Source organism: Quercus suber, unplaced genomic scaffold (genome assembly GCF_002906115.3).
Source record: "Quercus suber isolate HL8 unplaced genomic scaffold, Cork oak 2.0 scaffold_285, whole genome shotgun sequence".
Lineage (NCBI taxonomy): Eukaryota > Viridiplantae > Streptophyta > Magnoliopsida > Fagales > Fagaceae > Quercus > Quercus suber.
Window position 1 is genome coordinate 188147 of NW_027069741.1, and position 20366 is coordinate 208512.

At 36.3% G+C, this 20366-nt stretch overlaps 2 protein-coding genes across 5 annotated transcripts; both read right to left on the minus strand.

Moving 5' to 3' along the window:
* Window positions 1-926: 926 nt before the first annotated feature.
* On the minus strand, window positions 927-8465 carry LOC111990257 (potassium transporter 10). Of its 4 annotated transcripts, none has more exons than XM_065781956.1 (9): window positions 8256-8465; window positions 6574-6681; window positions 6084-6309; window positions 4830-5075; window positions 3804-3854; window positions 3430-3690; window positions 3150-3317; window positions 2352-2606; window positions 927-2109 (listed from the first exon to the last, which is right to left on the minus strand). In XM_065781956.1, the coding sequence occupies exons 1-9, from the start codon at window positions 8286-8288 to the stop codon at window positions 1067-1069; spliced, it is 2391 nt and encodes a 796-aa protein (XP_065638028.1). In that variant the 5' UTR covers window positions 8289-8465; the 3' UTR covers window positions 927-1066. The 4 variants fall into 4 exon arrangements, with proteins under 4 accessions (XP_065638028.1, XP_065638029.1, XP_065638030.1 ...); XM_065781957.1 differs by having other exon boundaries at window positions 6574-6795; XM_065781958.1 differs by lacking the exon at window positions 8256-8465 and having other exon boundaries at window positions 6567-7905.
* Window positions 8466-13823: 5358 nt separating this feature from the next.
* Window positions 13824-14642, minus strand: LOC111990256 (uncharacterized). Its single transcript, XM_024022049.1, has one exon. The coding sequence runs from the start codon at window positions 14640-14642 to the stop codon at window positions 13824-13826; it is 819 nt and encodes a 272-aa protein (XP_023877817.1).
* Between the last annotated feature and the right edge of the window lie 5724 nt (window positions 14643-20366).

Consider the following 20366-nt stretch of genomic DNA (forward strand, 5'->3'; position numbering starts at 1 on the left):
GGGACTCAAAGTTCTACAGGAAGATAGCCATTGATTATATATATGCATTCCTTAGGAAAATATGCAGGGAGAACAGTGTCATTTTCAATGAACCTCATGAGTGTCTTTTGAACGTTGGGCAGGTTTTCTTTGTATAATGCCTTGGTGCAGATATATACAGTAAATAATATTCATTCTTAATCAGTGAAACCGTAAATCCCAGGGTTGATTTTGCTATGTGCATGGGTTAATCAATGCAGCACATTTTTCTGTAAAAGACAATTAAGTCAACCATGTGGTTTATAGTCAATGTAATCACAAAATTGAATTTTATTGGAGAACCTACGGTACAACACATAAGAAATGTATCAAATTTTGCTCATAACTAAAGGTCTAATCATTATTAGTTGCATACTCCTCATTCTTTGTGTAAAGATAGGTTTAGTATTGCCAAGAGTTTTATAACTCAATCAGCACTCTGAAATTTCTAATAAAGAACTTGACTAGCACTCTTTGATATTTCTAATGATTATGTCTAGGGTTAAATCCTTAATTATCAAAAAAGATAGGTTTAGTACCTAATATGAATTTCTATTGCTTTTAGGTAATTTTGTGTTGTTAAGGGTGCACGATTTAAAATTTTCAAGGTTATAATTAAAACTCTTTAACATTTGCAGCTTAATTTGAAACTATCCCAAACTAGGAAATTAATTAATTTTCAAAAAATCTTTAATAAAGGTCAAGTAGTCCCTTGCCACAAAGAGAGAGCTATTTGGCACAATCATGATTTCTTAAATCCAATTTTTATTAATGGTATATTATATGGACCCCCAAAAAATAAAAATAAAAACAACCGACATTAGAGATGGGCGGTTATTCTTATTAGTTTCATTCAAAACTATAAGATTATTTAGTTTTAAGTTTTTTTGTTTAACACTTCCTTGTCCTCACTGTAAGCTTTAAACCATATCCATTAGTAATATCAAAGTTGACACTGTTGTGAACAATGGTACTCCTTGCTAAAGGTAGTGATGACAGGTGATATTGGCATCGACAAATTACATTGAATATGGTTAGAACCGGCGCATCATACATACATTATCTGCCCAACATTCAATAGACTCTCCTGTGGAACATTGAATATCACACTATTTTCCCTGCATATCTTCCGAAGAAATGCATATATGTAATCCACGGTTATCTTCTTGTACAACCCTGAATCCCTCCTAGCTTTCACTGCTGTGTTCCCTAGTATGTGCACAACCCCGACATCTCTACAGGCAGTCAAGAATTCTAACTCATCAGTCTCAATCTGGCAGCTTGCTTGGCTGTATGACCTGATGGTATTGTTTGCAAGCAATGAAGAATTAACGATCACAATTGAGTCCTCTGATGAAACCGTGTTACCTGCATTGGGGTGACATGTATTGCCATTATTGTTAAAGAGGATGTTGCCAGACTGATCAATTTCCTCACCGTCTAAACTAGACAATTCTGAGTCTGAAGACCCTTCCATCAAGGACTCAAACCGAACAAACAGGAGCAGGTTATCAAAGAGCTTTTTTTCAAACTGATGATCTTTCTTATGTAGGTCTTGATAGCCGTATCTTGCAACACAACGGAACATGTGAAAATTCTTGGGTCCAATCCGCTTTACTAGGAATCTCTCTTCTTCTGGGACCATGTGAACAGGAAGGTACTTCACACAGACAAACACAAGAACGGAGTGAATTGCGGGTAAGTTGGTGATGAAGTGGGAAAAGATGTTAGGTACTCCACTTGCTAGCTCAGTGTACACAAGTCCTATCCCGGGGACTCGAACAAGTCCTAAACTGGGGCCAAGCCCAAGAATCCATGCCATTGAAACCTTACTGTGCACCTCAAACTCATATCGTTTTGCTGTACCATAATGCCAAGCATACATGATGATGAAAAAGGCTGCTGCAATCACAAGAGGAACCCAACCACCTTGATTGACCTTCAGTAGTACAGCAGAAAAGTAAGTACACTCCACAACCAGTGACAAGCCAGTGAAGATCAGCACAATTGTCCAATGGCAGCGCCATACCAATATCATGATTAGAGTTATAAGCAATGTGGTTACCAGCATGACTATCACAACTGCTGTGCCTGTTGTGAAATAAATGTTACTGAAGCAATCTTTATTTAGACAAAAATAGATAACTTAAATTCAAGAATAGACAAAAATAGAACAAGAATTTCCAGGTAGAATAAGACTAAATTACTCGCATGAGATTTTCTATAATGGTGTGCAAGTAGATGATCAGATCTGAATAGAAAAAGAGTCTCAAAATGAGGTAATATTTTCAATTATTTTCTATAAGCTATTATTCAACAGAGCATAAACTTACCAGAAGCATTTCCAATTTGGGTTTGATTTTTGAATCCAGCTGTCACCGCAATGCAGAGAATCATAAGGATCCAATTAATATCAGGAATATATATCTGGTTGCGGAACTTCTTTGAGGTATGTATAACTTTCACTCTTGGGAAGCAGCCAAGTGCAAGGGCCTGCTTAACTAATGAAAAAGTCGCAGAAATGGTGGCCTGACTTGCAACAACGGCAGCTGCAGTTGCAACAAGAAACACTGGCCAATATATTTTATCTGCAGAATAATGAATAATCAGCATTCTGGGACAACCCCTAGCCACATGGATGGACTAGCTTGAAAATTCTAAGAACAAATTTTACGAATTGCCTAAAACTTACTGACTTAACATTATATTAACCCTATACCTGCAATCATTTCCAACTATTAATGGATGTTTCACAATGATTGTGAAGTTCCTACAACATTCTGTCTGACTCTAGAACAGCAAAATGAGCTGCCATGTTTTGAACAAGGAACACTTTCTCCAACTATCCTATTCTGGAAACATTAGCAACTGATTTAGTCATCCTGATGATTTTCAAATCAATAAATTATTGTAGAATGTTCTTTACTACTGAAACCCAAGTTCTCTCTTATAATCAACAACTGAAGCATTAAAAAAAGCTGCTTTTTAGAAACCATTCACAAGATATGTGGAAAGGCATCTGCAAAGCTTTCAGGAAGACTACTTCCCAATCATTTAATGAGCTTTGCAACATGAACATGAATACCAGCATTCATGTTAAAAATTACAGATGCAAAGATCGAAGAACAAACCTGGAATAGAATGATAAAATGCACCCCCCACACATTTTGGGTTCTTCAAAAGGTATGCTGCTTGTCCAGAATAGGCAAGAAGAAGGCAAGGAAATACAATTACTGTGAAAGCAATCTGTATGGATGCAACTGGAAAATGGGATAGGTCAGCGAAAAGTGCCTCTGTTCCTGTGGTAGTAAAAAACTAGTCAATAGAACACTAGTCACCAGTTTCTTATGCAATATCCATGAAACCTAAAAAAGAAAGGCAGATAGACCAACTACCATAATAAAAATTTACCTGTTATACTAAGCATAATACCTCCAAGAGATGTCCAACTATCTTTCCCTCCCCTTTTAAAATAACGATATATATACACTGGAGAAAAGGCTTTCAAGACACTACTATCATATCTCCAAATATTGAATATGCCAATACCTCCAATTAAGAAAAACCAAATGAGCACAACTGGGGCAAATAGCCAACCAACTCTATCAGTACCATAGTGTTGCATGCTAAATAAACCTACTAGTATAGCAACAGCTACAAGCACAACTACATCTGCATCACAAAAATAGCGAATGTTATACTTACAATTAAAAGTGAAAAAGTGAAGGAGTTGCAGATATAAGGGAGTATAGAAAAAGTTCACTGATTCAGGACTATAGAGATACCGTTACTTATCATGGAGTGGCCCACATTTATCCCGCCAACAGCGGATAGAACTGCAACAGAACTCATGGTTACGCAACTTTTAAGGAGACCATTGCAATTATAATAACGGTGAAATTTTCAAAATTTAGCACATCTAGAATATGTAGATGACATGGACAGAAGACGATACCAGCATTATTAGGATTAATAGATACTCAGCTACTGGAAATAACCCATAAAATGACTTGATACTTAGGTTTTGGTTCAAAGGTTTTTGAACTTAGCAATGTAAATATGGACTACATTAAGATTAATACATACTCAGCACTTATTTTATTTTGTATCTCAATTAGTGAATACCTTTTAATGCGTAGGATAAGTTTCATCCTGAGCTAGATATTATTAAAACCAAGCACCATTAGCCTGCAAAGGAAACTATCCTCTTAACCTAATTATGATCTTTTACAGTGGATCAAAAAAAAACCCCATTGATAGAGACCATCTTAATGGAAAAGATTAAGTTATTACGAAGTAGGCTTGCAATGTATATCAAGCTAACTAACAGGCTAGCACCAACACATTGGCTCATGTGAAGGCCCACCCATTTTTGGCTTCCAAAAGCAAAATAAGTATTTTTAATATGCTTCTAAATGGTGCCTAGACCATGAACTCTTCTAAAAAAATTTTGTCCCCTATCAAAATATTTACTAATTCAAATGATATCTGCACAAGTACTAACAATTAAATAAGTTGACTAACAACCAGCCTGACCTGACTCCAACAGTGGTAAATGTAACATTATCTTACTAGACTTTTAAATCCAATTCCTCCCATCCTGTGGACATGGATACAGTATTTTTGAACCATGTGGTTAACATTATCTTAACGACATCATTGACTGTTCTCATGATCTCATTCTGTGTTCGGTTCTAGCAAACACACATTTTGTATCAAAAGGAATCTGTTCATATGTTGATAGACTACTTAGAAAGATAAATACATAGATTTAATGGTTCAAAGGGCTCAAGTATGAAAGGTATATATACCTGATATAGCTGGAGTCAGAATGCCATCCCCAATCACCATGCAAGAGCCAATGAGTACAAGAACAAGAAGTGCAGTTTTCTTGAATGCATTTTCCTCCAACCATCTCTTGGTTCTAGCAGCAAATGATTTTTCAGGGAATATGGAACGGCTATATGTTGTTAGCTCCTCATCAGTCTGATCTTGGTTTGGAATAATCATTATGTTTGCATGTCGGCAGAGTAGCGAATAAAGAGCAAACGTTCCACCTGTGGCATATAAGCTTGAGGAACTTAGTGGTGACTCAATAGCATGCATGCTGCTAAAACCATTCAACATACAATAAAAGAGATACCATTTCTTATCTACTTGAGCTAAAACACAAATGCACGTATATTATTTAGTAAAAAACTAATCCAGTCTGTAAACATAGATTTTTTTTTCAATTGGCAGTCTGGCAGAGAGCAGCAGTATCAATATAGTACTCTTTATGTTTTTTTTTTTTTCCCCCTATATTTTTTTCTTGTTTGAATAAGTGATATAGTATTCCATATTAATGAAAAAATATATTTTTATTTAGATGTTCAATATTTCCAATATATTCATTTTCCCCTTTCTCTAACATTTTGTGAAATTCTTCCCAACCATAAACTCATTATTTACACTCCACGTCCTGAAGGAGGTATATCAAAGAATAGAGAATTTTGTTGCTTCAAAGTTGTTCATTAGAGACCAAGAGTCATACTCCATTACGCAATAGATGAAAGGATGTAGACGGCATGCATTTTAGTGAAGCAAAAGCAACATAATAACTTTCATTAAATTCCCTAATCAAATGACAGATGCAAGCCCGTGGTAATTCCGAACAAATAGTGCCCATTGCCCACCTAAGAGCATTCTGAAGATAGTTACGTTTATATATTTCATTAAGATGCATGCCACTTTGAAAAATCTATAGTAGGGCAAAGGGAGTATTTTTTTGTATTCCTCCACAGAAGGTAGAACCTAAAGCATCTTGGTTTCATTAGTATGGTATATGGACAAAGGGTGAGGTTGCAGGTTCAAAATCCATTGAGTTCATGCATAAGTTACCAATAAAAAAAAGTTCATAATAGCATCCTTAAATCCAATTGTTTGTATCAATGGATTTAGACAAATTAGTAAAATTTATTGTGTCAAGCAGTTCAAAATAATACCAAATAACACCTTTTAAGGTTCATACATGCATGGAATTAAAAAATTGTAAAAAGTAAGTTTATAGATAAAGATAAATTTACCTTGACCATTGTCATTCGCCCTACAAACAATAAAAACGTACTTGAGGAGTGGAACAAGACTGAGGGAGTATATTATCAATGATAAAGCTCCGATTATATCCTCCGGGTCTTCAATTTTATCAGGAAATGTGTTATAGAAAACATACAAGGGAGATGTGCCCAAATCTCCATAAACTACTCCAAGGCTTTGGAATGCAAGTTGCAGAATCATTAATGCTGAAAATTTCTAAAGAAAAAAAAAATGGCAAAGAGAGTGATTCTGTTGTACAAAAGAACTACAGTATGTGACTATATTCAGATTCTCCTTATTTTACTCAGGCCGGGCAATCAATTCAATTATAGAGCATACAAGAGTTTTCATCACATTGATGCATGTTTTATTTAATAAAATTCCTTTCCACAATTTGATTTCCTTTATCCTTTCCACCTTAAGTTTTTATCTCAGTTTGTCCCAGTAAAGTAGAATCTCAAAATATGTAATGCATCATACCTTTTCTTTGTACATATTTCTAAGCCTCTTAGCCTCCTCCTCCATGGGCTGATCAAGCTTCTGGTCCAAAATCCACACTTGACCTCTATTATCAGTGTCTTCGTCATTCTGCATGATCGAAGCCATTTGCCTCTCAGTTCAAAAGATTTTTCCCTCTTCCACCAGATAACCTCTCTGAATACACTTCCTCAATTCTTACTCATCTTTATAAAAAAAAAATTTCTGCATTGAAGGCCACAAATTCACGCATCAATTGATCACAAAATCTAATTATATATGCTTAATTGTAAAACAAAATATGTTAGATAACTACCTTTTCAATTTTAATCTGTACTTTATAAATGAATTGGAAACAGAAATAGAACTCTTATGCACTCGTCATATCTTATTCAACATTGTATAAGCCTAGCAGGTTTGATGAGTACAGATCATTCACTAAGAAAAATTATAATACATAAACCCATTTTCAAAAATCCTAATTGATTCTAAATTCTTGCAAATCCATATAATATACTGATATTTATAATTGCTACATTATAACTAATTTCTTCAACTCTAAATGATTCTGCACATAATTTCTGTACTTAGACTCTAAAATGCAATGGAAACAAAAAACACTGAAATAAAAGAATGTCTGGGGATTCCCACTATTTGAACACAACACATTCTAGACAAACAAGGCTCTGATAACATGTTGGAAAACATTGCTGCCAAAAGCTTAAGCTGCTGGGATACATATGCATATCAGGCACACATTAACTGATTCCATTATGAGTTTACAAGCCCAGCCCTTGTGAAAAACAGATAAAAACTGATGCTGAAAGCAGTGATTTATAAAAATTGATGATTATGAAATATTAAAACGAATATCAACGCTTACATTGTGAAAGTTTTTAATTTCCATCAGAATACTTGGAAAATATACAGGCAGATTCTATTAAACACAAGAAGTTATGCACCAATGCAGACAGTTTTTCAGATTCACATAAACTGATGGAATTTTCAACTCTTAAGAGTTGTGTTTTCCAAAACTCAAAATGGAATATAGATTCTGATAGGCATTATCTCCTAATGGTTGAGAGGTGGGATCTACAATAGCCTATAGTCCTTAGAAATGAGACAGATAAAATAGACAGGTTATAAAACCCAACTAAACAATGATGAAAGTGAACAGATCATCATGGTATAAAGATAAACTCGGATTAATGACGGCAGAAACAGCCAAACTAACCACAGCATATTGATGTGGTAAGCTGCAGATAATAATGACAAAGAAAAAGAAGACAAATGAGTCAGCACAAGAACCATGCATAACCAAAATCCGAATCTTGATACTATTCTCAACCAAATTTAACAATAAGAACAATCTTCACTTAAAATCCATACTTACATTGAACTCAAATATGAAGCTCACAAGAAAAGATGTTTGATGGACTAAAACTACAAATCAGAGTACCAAACTTAGTTCCCAGTCCAAAAGTCTATAAATTTGATGCTCATTTCAAATCCATTCCCACAATGAGCTGATTCATTAAACTCACCAACACCAAGAGAAGTGGAAGTAAGTTTAAAATGAAACCAAAATTAAAGCTTGGAACTTTTAACTCATTTCAATGCAAAACAAGCTGATATACTGATGATGAACAAATACCCAGAAAAAGAAAAAGAAAGAAAGAACAAACCCAATTGCATAGCAAACAGTTCCATTGCACCATTATATATTTGAAAGCATCATATTATATAATTGCTTGTCAGTATTCCCAGATGGGTTTAGTCCCAAATGATCAGAAATGAAAGAAAAAGACCCAGAAACCGATTTGAAGAGAACCACACGCATTTAACTGAAAGCCAAAAGGAAAAGAGAGAGTTTGATAGGCATTTACTTGTGTATTTTTTTTTTTTTTTTGGTGGGAGGAAGGCCAGAGAGATGGAGAGAGGGAGAGAGAGACAGTGAGACAGTGAGAATCAGAAAATGGGTTTAGAGAGAGAGAGACAGAGAGAGGGCGCGTATTTAAGAGGGAGTGGTTGGTGAGAAATAATAAAAAAATAGAGTGTAATGTATATTTTATTGAAATAACTTGTAAAATAAATGAATTGATGTAGGTGTTTTGTAAAAGTGAATGTGTAAAATAGAAAAAGTAGGTTTTTAGTGTAAAAATAGATGTGTAAAATACACATGCTGATGTGAATGCTCTAATGCATTTGACCATATACAATATGTATAAGTGTCTAAAATCTATGACACATTCACATCGTGTCAAGTCCAATGCACCTGGACTAAACTTTACCCTTCCAAACCCTATGGTAATCTAATGCATTAAATATATGCATCATTCTCTTTTATAATGTGATCTCCACATGTGTACAATTAAATATACACATCATTCTCTCTTATAGTGTGATCCCCACAAAATATTTAAAACTATTGAAGTGATAACTGATAAATTGTAAATGACGGATAAAATAAAATAATTTGATACGTATAATAAACTCAAATTAGAACGGGTAAAAGCTTGTTACGTGTGGGTGCAGGGTTACTGATGCTGCATTCCTTCCAGATTACTGGGAAAACCGGAAAAGTAAGTACACAAAAACTAAAAGAGAGATATTTATAAGGGCTACAGAGAGCAAGTTAAGTTCCACTAGATTAGACAAAAGACAACCAATCAGTATTAGTAGGGCCCTCCAAGTAAATAGACAAACTTACATTATTAAACTGACAACTAAGGCCTTCCCCAGATAATTATTGGGAGTAAATAATAATCTTGTACCGCTATTTTATTATTTATATCATGATCATGTCAAAAGCAAAATAATTGAAAATAATAATATAAAAAAGTTAAAATGTTTTTTCACTATGTGTTCTCATTTTCTTTGCTCAGCAACAACAGAAAAGACCCGTCACTGTCATAAACGTGTACCTAATAAGAATTACAATCAAAACCAACTTCTTCTCAAACTCTCTCTCTCTCTAGCCAGAGATTACTTGAATGTCTTTGCGTTTAACTCTTTGTAAGTGAAACTTCTGCTTCCTTGGTAAGTAAAACACTAAACAAACAGCCAAAAGGAGCAGCCTGCAATTATATAGAGTACTCTGTTTTGTTCTGTTCTGTTTACAGAGCATTTGTATTAGCTGAGGAAACCGACTTGGTTTTGTTCATCTCTGTGTTTTGGTAAAAGGGTTGTGTGTGTGAGATTTTTGATGGGCTTTGTGTTCCTGTGGTTGAGACTGAGTCTCTTCTTAAGTTGACCCCACCTGGGAATTCCAGTGACAAGAGCAATAAATACTGAGTTCTTTGTCAGTTTTCTATTTGGTGTTGATTCTTTCTGAGGTGTGCCTGAGCTGTTCTATCCTCATTTGGCTCTCTGAGTTTTATTCTTTTTTTTTTGGGGGGTATGTATTAGCTTTCTTCTCTACATTGAATTGAAGTATAAAGTATATTATTTTTAGTTCTTTTTAAGTTTGTCTTAGTGGGCTTTAGTTAAAGATCCAATCTTTGGTTCTGGTGCTTTAACTGTTTTTCCTTTTATGTGTTTTGCATGTAAGTTGTTCTTAAGTTGCTCTATTCTCAATTGGATTTCTGGATTTTTCTTGGGTTTGTGTTCATTTCTGGTATATTTCAGCTTTCATGACATTAAAATTGAATTGAAGTATCAAGCTTAATTCTTTTTTGATCATTTTCAGCTTGTCTTTGCCGTCAATTTCTGAGGGTCAATCTGGGTCTTCCAGAGTTGTTGTCAATTTTTAATAATAGGTTTTGAATTGTCTTTTGTTGGTTCAGAGTTACATAGTTCTAAATTGGGTAATTAGTTTAATTTTCAGTTTTGGGTTTTTCAGATTATTTTNTTGAAAGATTTTCTCTCACATAGTTACTTGTAACTTGTTAAAGTAGGATGGAAACTACTACTTGTCAATGGCAGTATATCTTGCTGGTGTGAAATGTTTAAATGTCAATTCATCAATCCAACTTAGATTTTAATTGGAAAGACCTTGGATTTATTGAATATTTATGCTCCAGTTGATATGATCTTTGTCTTAAGATGCCAGAAAAAAAAAATACGTAGAATTAGTGTTAGATATTTATTACTGAATTTAGGCTTGCACGACTAGTGTCTGTTAATTTGGTAAGCTAAATAAATGGGGTGACTGTTAATTAGGCTTTCGGTGTAATGACTCTCATTGTAGCATGCTATAAATAATATTCACTTAAAGTAGGGGTGACCCCTATTGATTAAAAGATGAGGACCAGTTGCTTGAGATGATCATTGTCTTTGTAAGTAAATATAATATTATTGTAATGATTTTTTATTAGTTTTTTTTTTTTTTCTCCTGAAACGAAAGTCAGATTCCAGAATGTGAACGTGCTTGATAACTAGTCCAAGTTATCTCAGCTATTTGATTTTTCAATGAGACTCTCTCTCTCTCTCTCTCTCTCTCCTTCTCTTTTCTCTTTTTTTTTTTTTTTTTTAATGGCAAGGGGTGATAATAACAAAAAAAAAAAAAAAAAACCCAAAAACTTATCCAATTAGTACTCCCAAAATAGTACTCCCAAAATATTTTATAATTACCCTTAGGAATTAAGTTTCTCCACCTTTCATATGCTTTTTTTTTTTTTTGACAAAAGGTAAAACGTTCATATGCTAATTAACATAAAGTTCTTAAAATCACAACCATCGAATAAGTTATATAGTTGAAAGCTCCATTGTTTAAGGTTCTAAAGCTTATGAACTTACCGTAACAAATTTCTATTTATAAAAGGTTTTAAAAATTAGTACGGAAAAATAACCGAAAAAATAATTAATTATCGATTTTCTAGTTGGATTGAGGTGTATGATTGATGGTTGACTAATGACATCATAAATAATTTTATTAAAATATTAAAATAATTTGTATTTAAATTTTAAATTTTAATAACTTATATTAAAAAAATAAATAAAAAAGTGTTTTTTTTCATATGACTTTTTTTTTTCTTGTCAGTAATAGTTGACAAAGAATAAACTATTTACCATTTAAACTTTTATCTTTTAGTTTGTATAAACAATAGTATAACTTTAACTATTTATTTATTCAAAAAAATAAAGAAAAAAAAAAAACCAAAGTCAAATGACTAGACAAGTGACTGGCTTATTACTTTTTTACCAATTCACTTTCCCCCTTTACCACTATTAGCCATACGTTTACTCTTTCTTTAATCTTTTTTTTTTTTTTTTTTCCAATACTTGGTATCCACCTCATAAATCTAGCTATCCAATGGAGTCTTTTGACTAAATATTACTAAATTTAAAACATATTTGCATTATAGGTATTGTTTCAAGTTATTTAGGGGAGTAAGGAGAGAGATTGAATTTCGGCAACACTGTTGCCGAAATTCAACAAAAAGTAGGAAAGAGAATGACAAAAAGGAGGAAAGAGAAATCCTAATTTCGGTAACAGTAAATCTTGAATTTCGGCAACAATGTTGCCGAAATTCATCTGCCCAATTTCTCTATGCCTGCTCGGATGTGTGAGTGTGAGAAGTGCAATAATGAGTGAGTGCCCAAAAATAAAAAAACAATGGTATTGCCGAAAATGGTAGGGGGAAAAAATGAACGCCAAAATCTGGGGAAGAATTAAAGAAAAATATAATGTGCTACGTACACAATATTTTTACAATATTTTTACAATATTTTCACAATAAATCACAATTTAAATTTGACATTGAGATTACTATTTTAATTTAACAATAACAACAAGTAACAACTTGATACTTAGAATTTGTTGTAAAAATATTGTAAAAATTGTGTNTAATTTCGGCAACAGTAAATCTTGAATTTCGGCAACAATGTTGCCGAAATTCATCTGCCCAATTTCTCTATGCCTGCCCGGATGTGTGAGTGTGAGAAGTGCAATAATGAGTGAGTGCCCAAAAATAAAAAAACAATGGTATTGCCGAAAATGTAGGGGGAAAAAATGAACGCCAAAATCTGGGAAGAATTAAAGAAAAATATAATGTGCTACGTACACAATATTTTTACAATATTTTACAATATTTTCACAATAAATCACAATTTAAATTTGACATTGAGATTACTATTTTTAATTTAACAATAACAACAAGTAACAACTTGATACTTAGAATTTGTTGTAAAATATTGTAAAAATGTGTGCACTTATTATTTCTAAAAAAAAAAAGTGTAATGGATTTGCCGAAAATTTTGTAGCAATTGTGGTTTGCCGAAAATGGGAGAAAAAAAAAAGTTTCAATGGGTTTGTGGCAATTTTTTTGGCAATTGTGCCAATGTCATTGCCGAAAATGGGAAAAAAAAATAAAAACTTTTTTTTCCTAATTGGGCAATGGTATTGTCGAAATTGTGGGGGAAAAATTTCCCCACAATTTCGGCAATGCCATTGCCACAATTGAAAAAAATAAAAATAAAAACTTTTTTTTCCAAATGGTAACTGAGTAGTGCTCAAATTTGATTTTTCCTCTTTAGATTATGGCCCTTTGATTCCTTTCCTTATTTGAAACTTTCAAACATGGTAAATGACCCAAGCACTCCATAAAACGTATACATTTTAAGGTGTCATCAAAACCCTAAACTATAATACACAATATATATATATATATAGACACACACACAGACACAAAATAAATAAACATACACCCCAATCCAACTTGCAGTGATAGAAAACATTGTAGCATATGGAATTAGTACCATGTTCTTTCAAATAATACAAACTAATAATATGGTCCAACTCCTTAAAAAAAAAAAAAAAGGGTCCAACCAATCCACTAAAGTAGATTGAATACTTATGGTAGGTCATTCAGTTTAGCCACTAGTGGAGCCAGCCACAGTTCGAGTGGGGCATGTTCTTCTATTATGGCCTTCTTGCCTATAGAGACTGCACAATGGCCTTGGTTGATGCTCTGCCCCTTCGTCCATTTCATTTCGAAGCCGAGTTGTTCTTGGTCGACCTTTTTCATGGCGCAGCTTGACATTAGGATACAAGACCGAAAAATCAGGCTCATTCCAATGTACATTGTCTGGAACCATGCGAAATCTAGGTGCATAACAAGCAATTGTTCTTCCAAATGGTAGCAACGGTCAATATATCGCATTGCAGAGATGCCTTGATATTTACACACGGCAATGACATGTGAGCACGGCATCTTATAAACCTACCATTTTTGACAACTACAAGTGTTCTGCCTCAAATTTACCTCATGACGATGATTACCATTATACGCAGAGTTAGGATTTATTGGTGTTCAGACTTCAAACAGACCATCTTCATGACTGAACACAGTAACTGAATGCTTTGGTACCTTTTTTTCCCATTTATTGAATTTATTCTTTGCATAGGCCGTAATGAGTTCCCCGACAGTAACCTCTACGCGTGCCTTATTATACCGATCAGCAAAGTAGGCTACACAACGGTAGTATGTAAATTCAACTAACGCAGTTATGGGCAGATTTCTAGCACTCTTTAGAATTCCATTGAAACTTTCAGACAAGTTTGTTGTCATTGCCTCGTAACAATGTCCACCATCATGTGCAAACGTCCATTTGTCCACCGGTATTTTCGATAAATACTCCTCACCATCTGCACTTAATTGAGTAATTCTATCCCTGGTTATTTGATACTTTCGTAACTGATTCTCCATGCCTATCCACATTACCATAGCCTTCAAGTTTTTATTCCCAATTTGTTGATTGAAATTGCTAGCCAAATGGCGAAGGCAAAAACGATGATACCAACATGTCGATTGACATATAGTCCATATCGCTGCCATTATACCAGGGTGATGATCAGATATGACACATAACCCTTCCCGATTAGTGACATTAATCTGAATACAACGCAAAAACCAATACCAGCTATCATCAGTTTCCTTCTCCACAGTGGCAAAGGCAAGTGAAAAAAGTCTGTTCTCACCATCCCACGCTAATGCAATCAGTAACATACCTTTGTACTTACCATATAGGAAAGTTCCATCTATACTAATCACTGGCCTACAATGTTGAAATCTTTCAATTGATGGACCAAAAGCCCAGGACACTCTCTCGAATATTGCACAGCCTAGCATAGTAGTAGGTATTGTTCTCCAAATAACTCTACTGCCTGGGTTTGAATTAGTCAAAGCTTTCAACCATTTTGGCAATAATTGGTAAGATTTGTCCCAATCGCCAAACGCTCTACCAATTACTTTTTCTTTCACCTCCTACACCTTAAAATAAGAAAGCTGGTATTGGTACTTATTGTAAAAAGTTTGTTGAAGGGAAGAAATCTTGATGGTTGGATCATTTTTGACAACATCCCCTAACTCTTTCTTAATAATATGGGTGTCTAATTGCTCATGATCTTGTGTGAGCGTGGACTCTGTACATGTGTGTGGACCATTGTATTTCCTAACCTCAAACAACCCAAGTGTAGCTCGGAAGCATGCTCGAAGACGCCAAGAACAATTTTTGCACCTTATAGACCAACATGCTGGATCTGACTCTCTTACACAAAATGTTTGGTTCCTCTTAATGTGATAGTATTTAAAAGCAGCTTGTAGTACATCCTTATCAGCAAAAAGCAAGCTCACATAAAACTCTTGGGTAAGGTCTCAAATACTCTGAATGGGCTTTTCAATGGTGGGGTTGGATCAATCATATTATCCCACGTGTTTTGTGAAAAGCTTAGTGATGAAGGTTGATGGAATGCCATAGCTGGACTACTTTCATGATTACCTTCATTTAGAGGCTCCTGTTCATCTCCAACATCATCAAGGACCTCATCATCATTAAAGACCTCGTTGTCATCAAGTTGGTCATCATTATCCATGGCTCGCATCCTTTCTGATAATGTATGGACTGCATTTTTAGTAGTAGTAGCTATGCGATGTGTATCATTAGGATCATTAGTAGTCTCTTGTGAGACATGCTCAGTTGGATTATCATAGTCAGCATCACTGGTGTTCATTGACCGATAAAGAACATGTTGGTCCTCAGTTGCGCCATAAGTATATAGAGCATGGTAGTCAACACCACCAATGTTGATTGGGGAATGAGCCGCATCTTCAGAATAAAGACCAATATGAGTGGCATATGGATCATGGAAGTGCCCGCCATGTGAATAAGTAAATGATGCACTCGGTCCTTTGTTGGCATATCGAATGGGAAAAACATCTTGGTGGCTTCTTATGGGCTCTGCACCCACATATAACTCTGCACCTACAAATCCATATTGGCAGTCTAACATATTGAATATTGCATTAACACCATGATCATCTTCTACCAAAACTTGCTGATAAGTCACAGGATGTGGATGACATTGAAAAGGAAATCTATACCAAATTGTCAGTTTTGAGTCTTCTCTGTTTATATGAAGTGTGGATGCTACTCCATCACATAGATCTTCAAATGTAACACCCTAGCTTAATGAAAGCATAGAAGGAGGTGACCCTTCGTAATAAACCCCATTTTCTCTATGTTTAATTATTCCGCCAGAATGGATGAGAAAAATGAACAACTTTTCTGCCATCTACACTAAAACATAATAATAGTATTAATATATTAACATTACACAACCATTACAATGCAATACAAGAAGGTAATCCATTAAAAATATTCAATGTTTAAATAGCTAGAGCTGAGAGAATTTTGTTAAAGAGGATTATTTCATTGATAATAATAATATTAAAATATTTTTTATTAAGGTTGTAGAGCGTATACTAACCTTTTTTTTTTCTTATAGCGTACGTGTATATTATAGGCTAACAAACTAAGTATTTCTTTAAGGAAAAACTGGCCTGTCATGTTAAAATATATTTTTGCTATAGGAAATTTTCGGCATGTTAACATATATAGTGTTGTGGGCTTTAGGCCCAGTTAGGTTACTTGTATAGCACACATATTTACTTGTATAGCACACATATTTACTTGTACTGCACACATATGCCTCCTATATAAAGGCATCTATATACATTCTTTAATACATGAAATAGAATACTACGATTCAGTATTTCTAACATGGTATCAGAGCCACTGCTCTAATCCTTTGGTGTGTCGCTCTTAAGCAGTCTTGTCTTCTTAGGTGTCATCTGCAGCCGTTGTTGTGAGCAGCACCACTGCCCCCACCGCGACTCCAGTACATCAAAGACCACTGCCTCGCCGCCACCATCACTTCTGCCTCTCCGATCAGACCACAGATTGTACCATCGGAAAGAAATATCTCCGATCTACTTTTCTGTGAAATTTCATCCTCATCGGACCAGACACGCGCCCCTACGCGCCTCCACAATTCTCGGCGTCCCAGCTACGCACCGCCAAGATTCTTCACGCGCCTCCACGCGCTTCCACGCGTCGGAAACTCTCTTCCACGCGCCAGTCACTCGCCTCCACGCGCCGGACACACGCCTCCACGGTCTGCTGACGTCATCATATTGCCACGTCAGCCTAGTGACGTCATCAGTGCTTACGTCAGCACACATCAGCTTGCTTACGTCAGCACACGTCATCCTGCTGACGTCATCTACGCTGACCGTTGACTTTGACCGGGCGTTGACCGTTGACTTTTCAGGGTTGACTTTTTTGGAGTTCAGGTGCTTCTTACCCAGTTTTTCGCGTAGATTTCATTTTTGCAGTCCATTTTTGCATATTTTGCTTCTAAATGAAGAATATGGACAAGTTTACTTCCTGTTGCAACAATCGTCGCCGACAATCCAACAAACGGTTTTGCAATTTTTGCAAACATTTTGGCCATAATATTGAGACTTGCTATCAGCGCAACAAATCAGCTGTTTCTACTTCTGCTGCTACAGTTGCTAACACTGAGAGTGTCCAACCCATGGATCCTGTCTCTGCACAGTCTCAGTCTTCTGGATCCACTTTCTCCATTTCCAAAGATGACCTTGTAAATATCATCGCTAATGTCATTTGTATGGTTGGTAATGCATCTTATTCCTCTTCTCTCTCAGCTTTATCTGGTATGTCTCCTACCTCTTGGCTTATGGATTCTGCTTGTTGCAATCACATGACACCTCACTCATCCTTATTTTCTGACCTTAAACCTGCACCACACCCTCTTAATATTCGTACAGCAAATGGTTCCACAATGTCTGGTCATAATATAGGTTCAGTTTCAACCTCCAACCTCTCGGTTCCTGGAGTCTTTAATGTTCCTGACCTTTCTTATAATTTATTTTCTGTGGGACAATTAGCTGAGTTGGGTTATCGCATTACCTTTGATTATTCTGGATGCATTGTGCAGGATCCTAGGACGGGACAGGAGCTTGGGACCGGTCCCAGAGTTGGGCGGATGTTTCCCGTGGACAACCTTCGTCTTCCACTTGTCGCTCCTGTTTCTATTGCTGCAGCTGCTGCAGTTTCTTCCACTCCTTCCCTTGCACTTTGGCATGCTCGACTTGGTCACGCATCTTCCTCTCGGGTACAACAATTGGCTTCTAGAGGTTTGTTAGGTTCAGTGTCCACAGAAAATTTTGATTGTGTTTCATGTCAGTTAGGAAAACAACCAGCTTTGCCTTTCAATACTAGTGAATCCATATCCACTGATATCTTTGACCTTATTCATTCTGATGTTTGGGGGCCTTCCTCTGTCTCTAGTATTGGTGGGTCTAGATATTTTGTTGTCTTTGTTGATGATTACTCTCGCTATAGTTGGATTTTTAATATGAAACATCGTTCTGAATTATTGGAAGTATATTCTAATTTTGCAAAAATGGTTGAAACTCAGTTTTCCAGACGCATCAAAATTTTTCGATCTGATAATGCTCTTGAATACACTCAATATGCTTTCCAAGCTGTTTTGCATTCCTATGGCACTGTTCATCAACTGACTTGTCCAGGTACCTCTCAGCAAAATGGTAGAGCCGAACGAAAACTTCGTCATATTCTTGACACTGTTCGTGCTCTCCTTCTCTCTGCTAAAGTTCCTGCTCCTTTTTGGGGTGAAGCTGCTCTTCATGCTGTTCATACTATTAATCGCATTCCGAGTCCTGTTATCCAAAATCAAACTCCATATGAGCGCCTTTTTGGGTCACCTCCAGACTATCACCACCTTCGCTCCTTCGGATCTGCTTGTTTCGTTCTTCTTCAGCCACATGAGCATAACAAACTTGAGCCTCGGTCAAGGCTTTGTTGTTTTCTTGGCTATGGCGAAACTCAAAAGGGGTATAGGTGTTATGATCCTGTCTCTCATCGTCTTCGTGTCTCCCGTAATGTTGTCTTTTGGGAACATCGCCTCTTTGTCGAACTTTCTCATTTCAGTGTTTCCTTGTCTTCCTCCTCTGTCTTAGATCTTTTTCCAGATGAGACACATATTCCTTCTGTAGCTGCTCCTGATCCTCCTATAGTTGCTCCTGATTCTGTTACTGTAGACTTCTCTATCCAACCACCAGATATCACTGATCCCTTTCCTAGTTCACCCTTTAATGAACAGGTGGAAGATGAACAGGTTGAAAACGAGCTACCCAACCCCAATCCTGAGCTTGGGTCTCCTGCTCCTGCTCCGCCTGAAGATCTTGCACAAGACATTCCACCTCGTCACTCAACTCGGGTAAGATCTATTCCTGCACATTTACTTGACTATCATTGTTACACTGCTCTTGCTACACTACACGAGCCTCACACCTATCGTGAGGCTTCCACTGACCCTTTATGGCAGATTGCAATGAAAGAGGAACTTGATGCATTATCTAAAAACCATACTTGGGATTTGGTGACACTTCCTCCTGGGAAATCTGTGGTTGGTTGTAAGTGGATCTACAAGATTAAGACTCGCTCTGATGGGTCCATTGAGCGCTACAAAGCTCGTCTTGTTGCAAAAGGTTTTACACAAGAGTATGGGATTGATTATGAAGAAACTTTTGCTCCGGTTGCCCGTATCTCATCTGTCCGTGCCCTCTTAGCTGTTGCTGCTGCCAGTAAATGGGACCTTTTTCAGATGGATGTCAAAAATGCATTTCTTAATGGGGATTTAAGTGAAGAAGTGTATATGCAACCTCCTCCTGGTCTCTCTGTTGACTCAAATAAGGTTTGCCACCTTCGACGTGCACTTTATGGCCTTAAACAAGCTCCACGAGCTTGGTTTGCCAAATTCAGCTCTACCATCTCTCACTTGGGTTACATGGCCAGTCACTATGATTCTGCCTTATTTCTTCGTCGCACTGACAAAGGCACTATTTTACTCCTCTTATATGTGGATGATATGATCATAACTGGTGATGACCTCAGTGGCATTCAAGAACTCAAGGCTTTTCTCAGTCAGCAGTTTGAGATGAAAGATCTTGGATATCTCAGCTACTTCTTGGGTCTTGAAATCACTCATTCTACAGATGGACTTTATATTACTCAAGCCAAGTATGCCTCTGAACTCTTGTCTCGCGCTGGACTCACTGATAGCAAGACTGTGGACACTCCAGTTGAGCTTAATGCGCATCTGACTCCCTCAGGGGGGAAACCATTGTCTAATCCCTCTCTTTACAGACGCTTGGTTGGCAGCTTGGTTTATCTCACTGTCACTCGTCCAGACATTTCCTATGCTGTTCACCAAGTGAGCCAGTATCTGTCTGCTCCACGATCGACTCACTATGCTGCTGTTCTGCGCATTCTTCGATACTTAAAGGGCACTCTCTTCCATGGTCTTTTCTACTCTGCTCAGTCTCCTCTTACTCTTCGTGCATTTTCTGATGCTGATTGGGCAGGAGACCCCACTGATCGCAGGTCCACCACTGGTTATTGCTTTCTTCTTGGTTCTTCTCTGATTTCTTGGCGAAGTAAGAAACAAACTCATGTGGCCCGCTCCA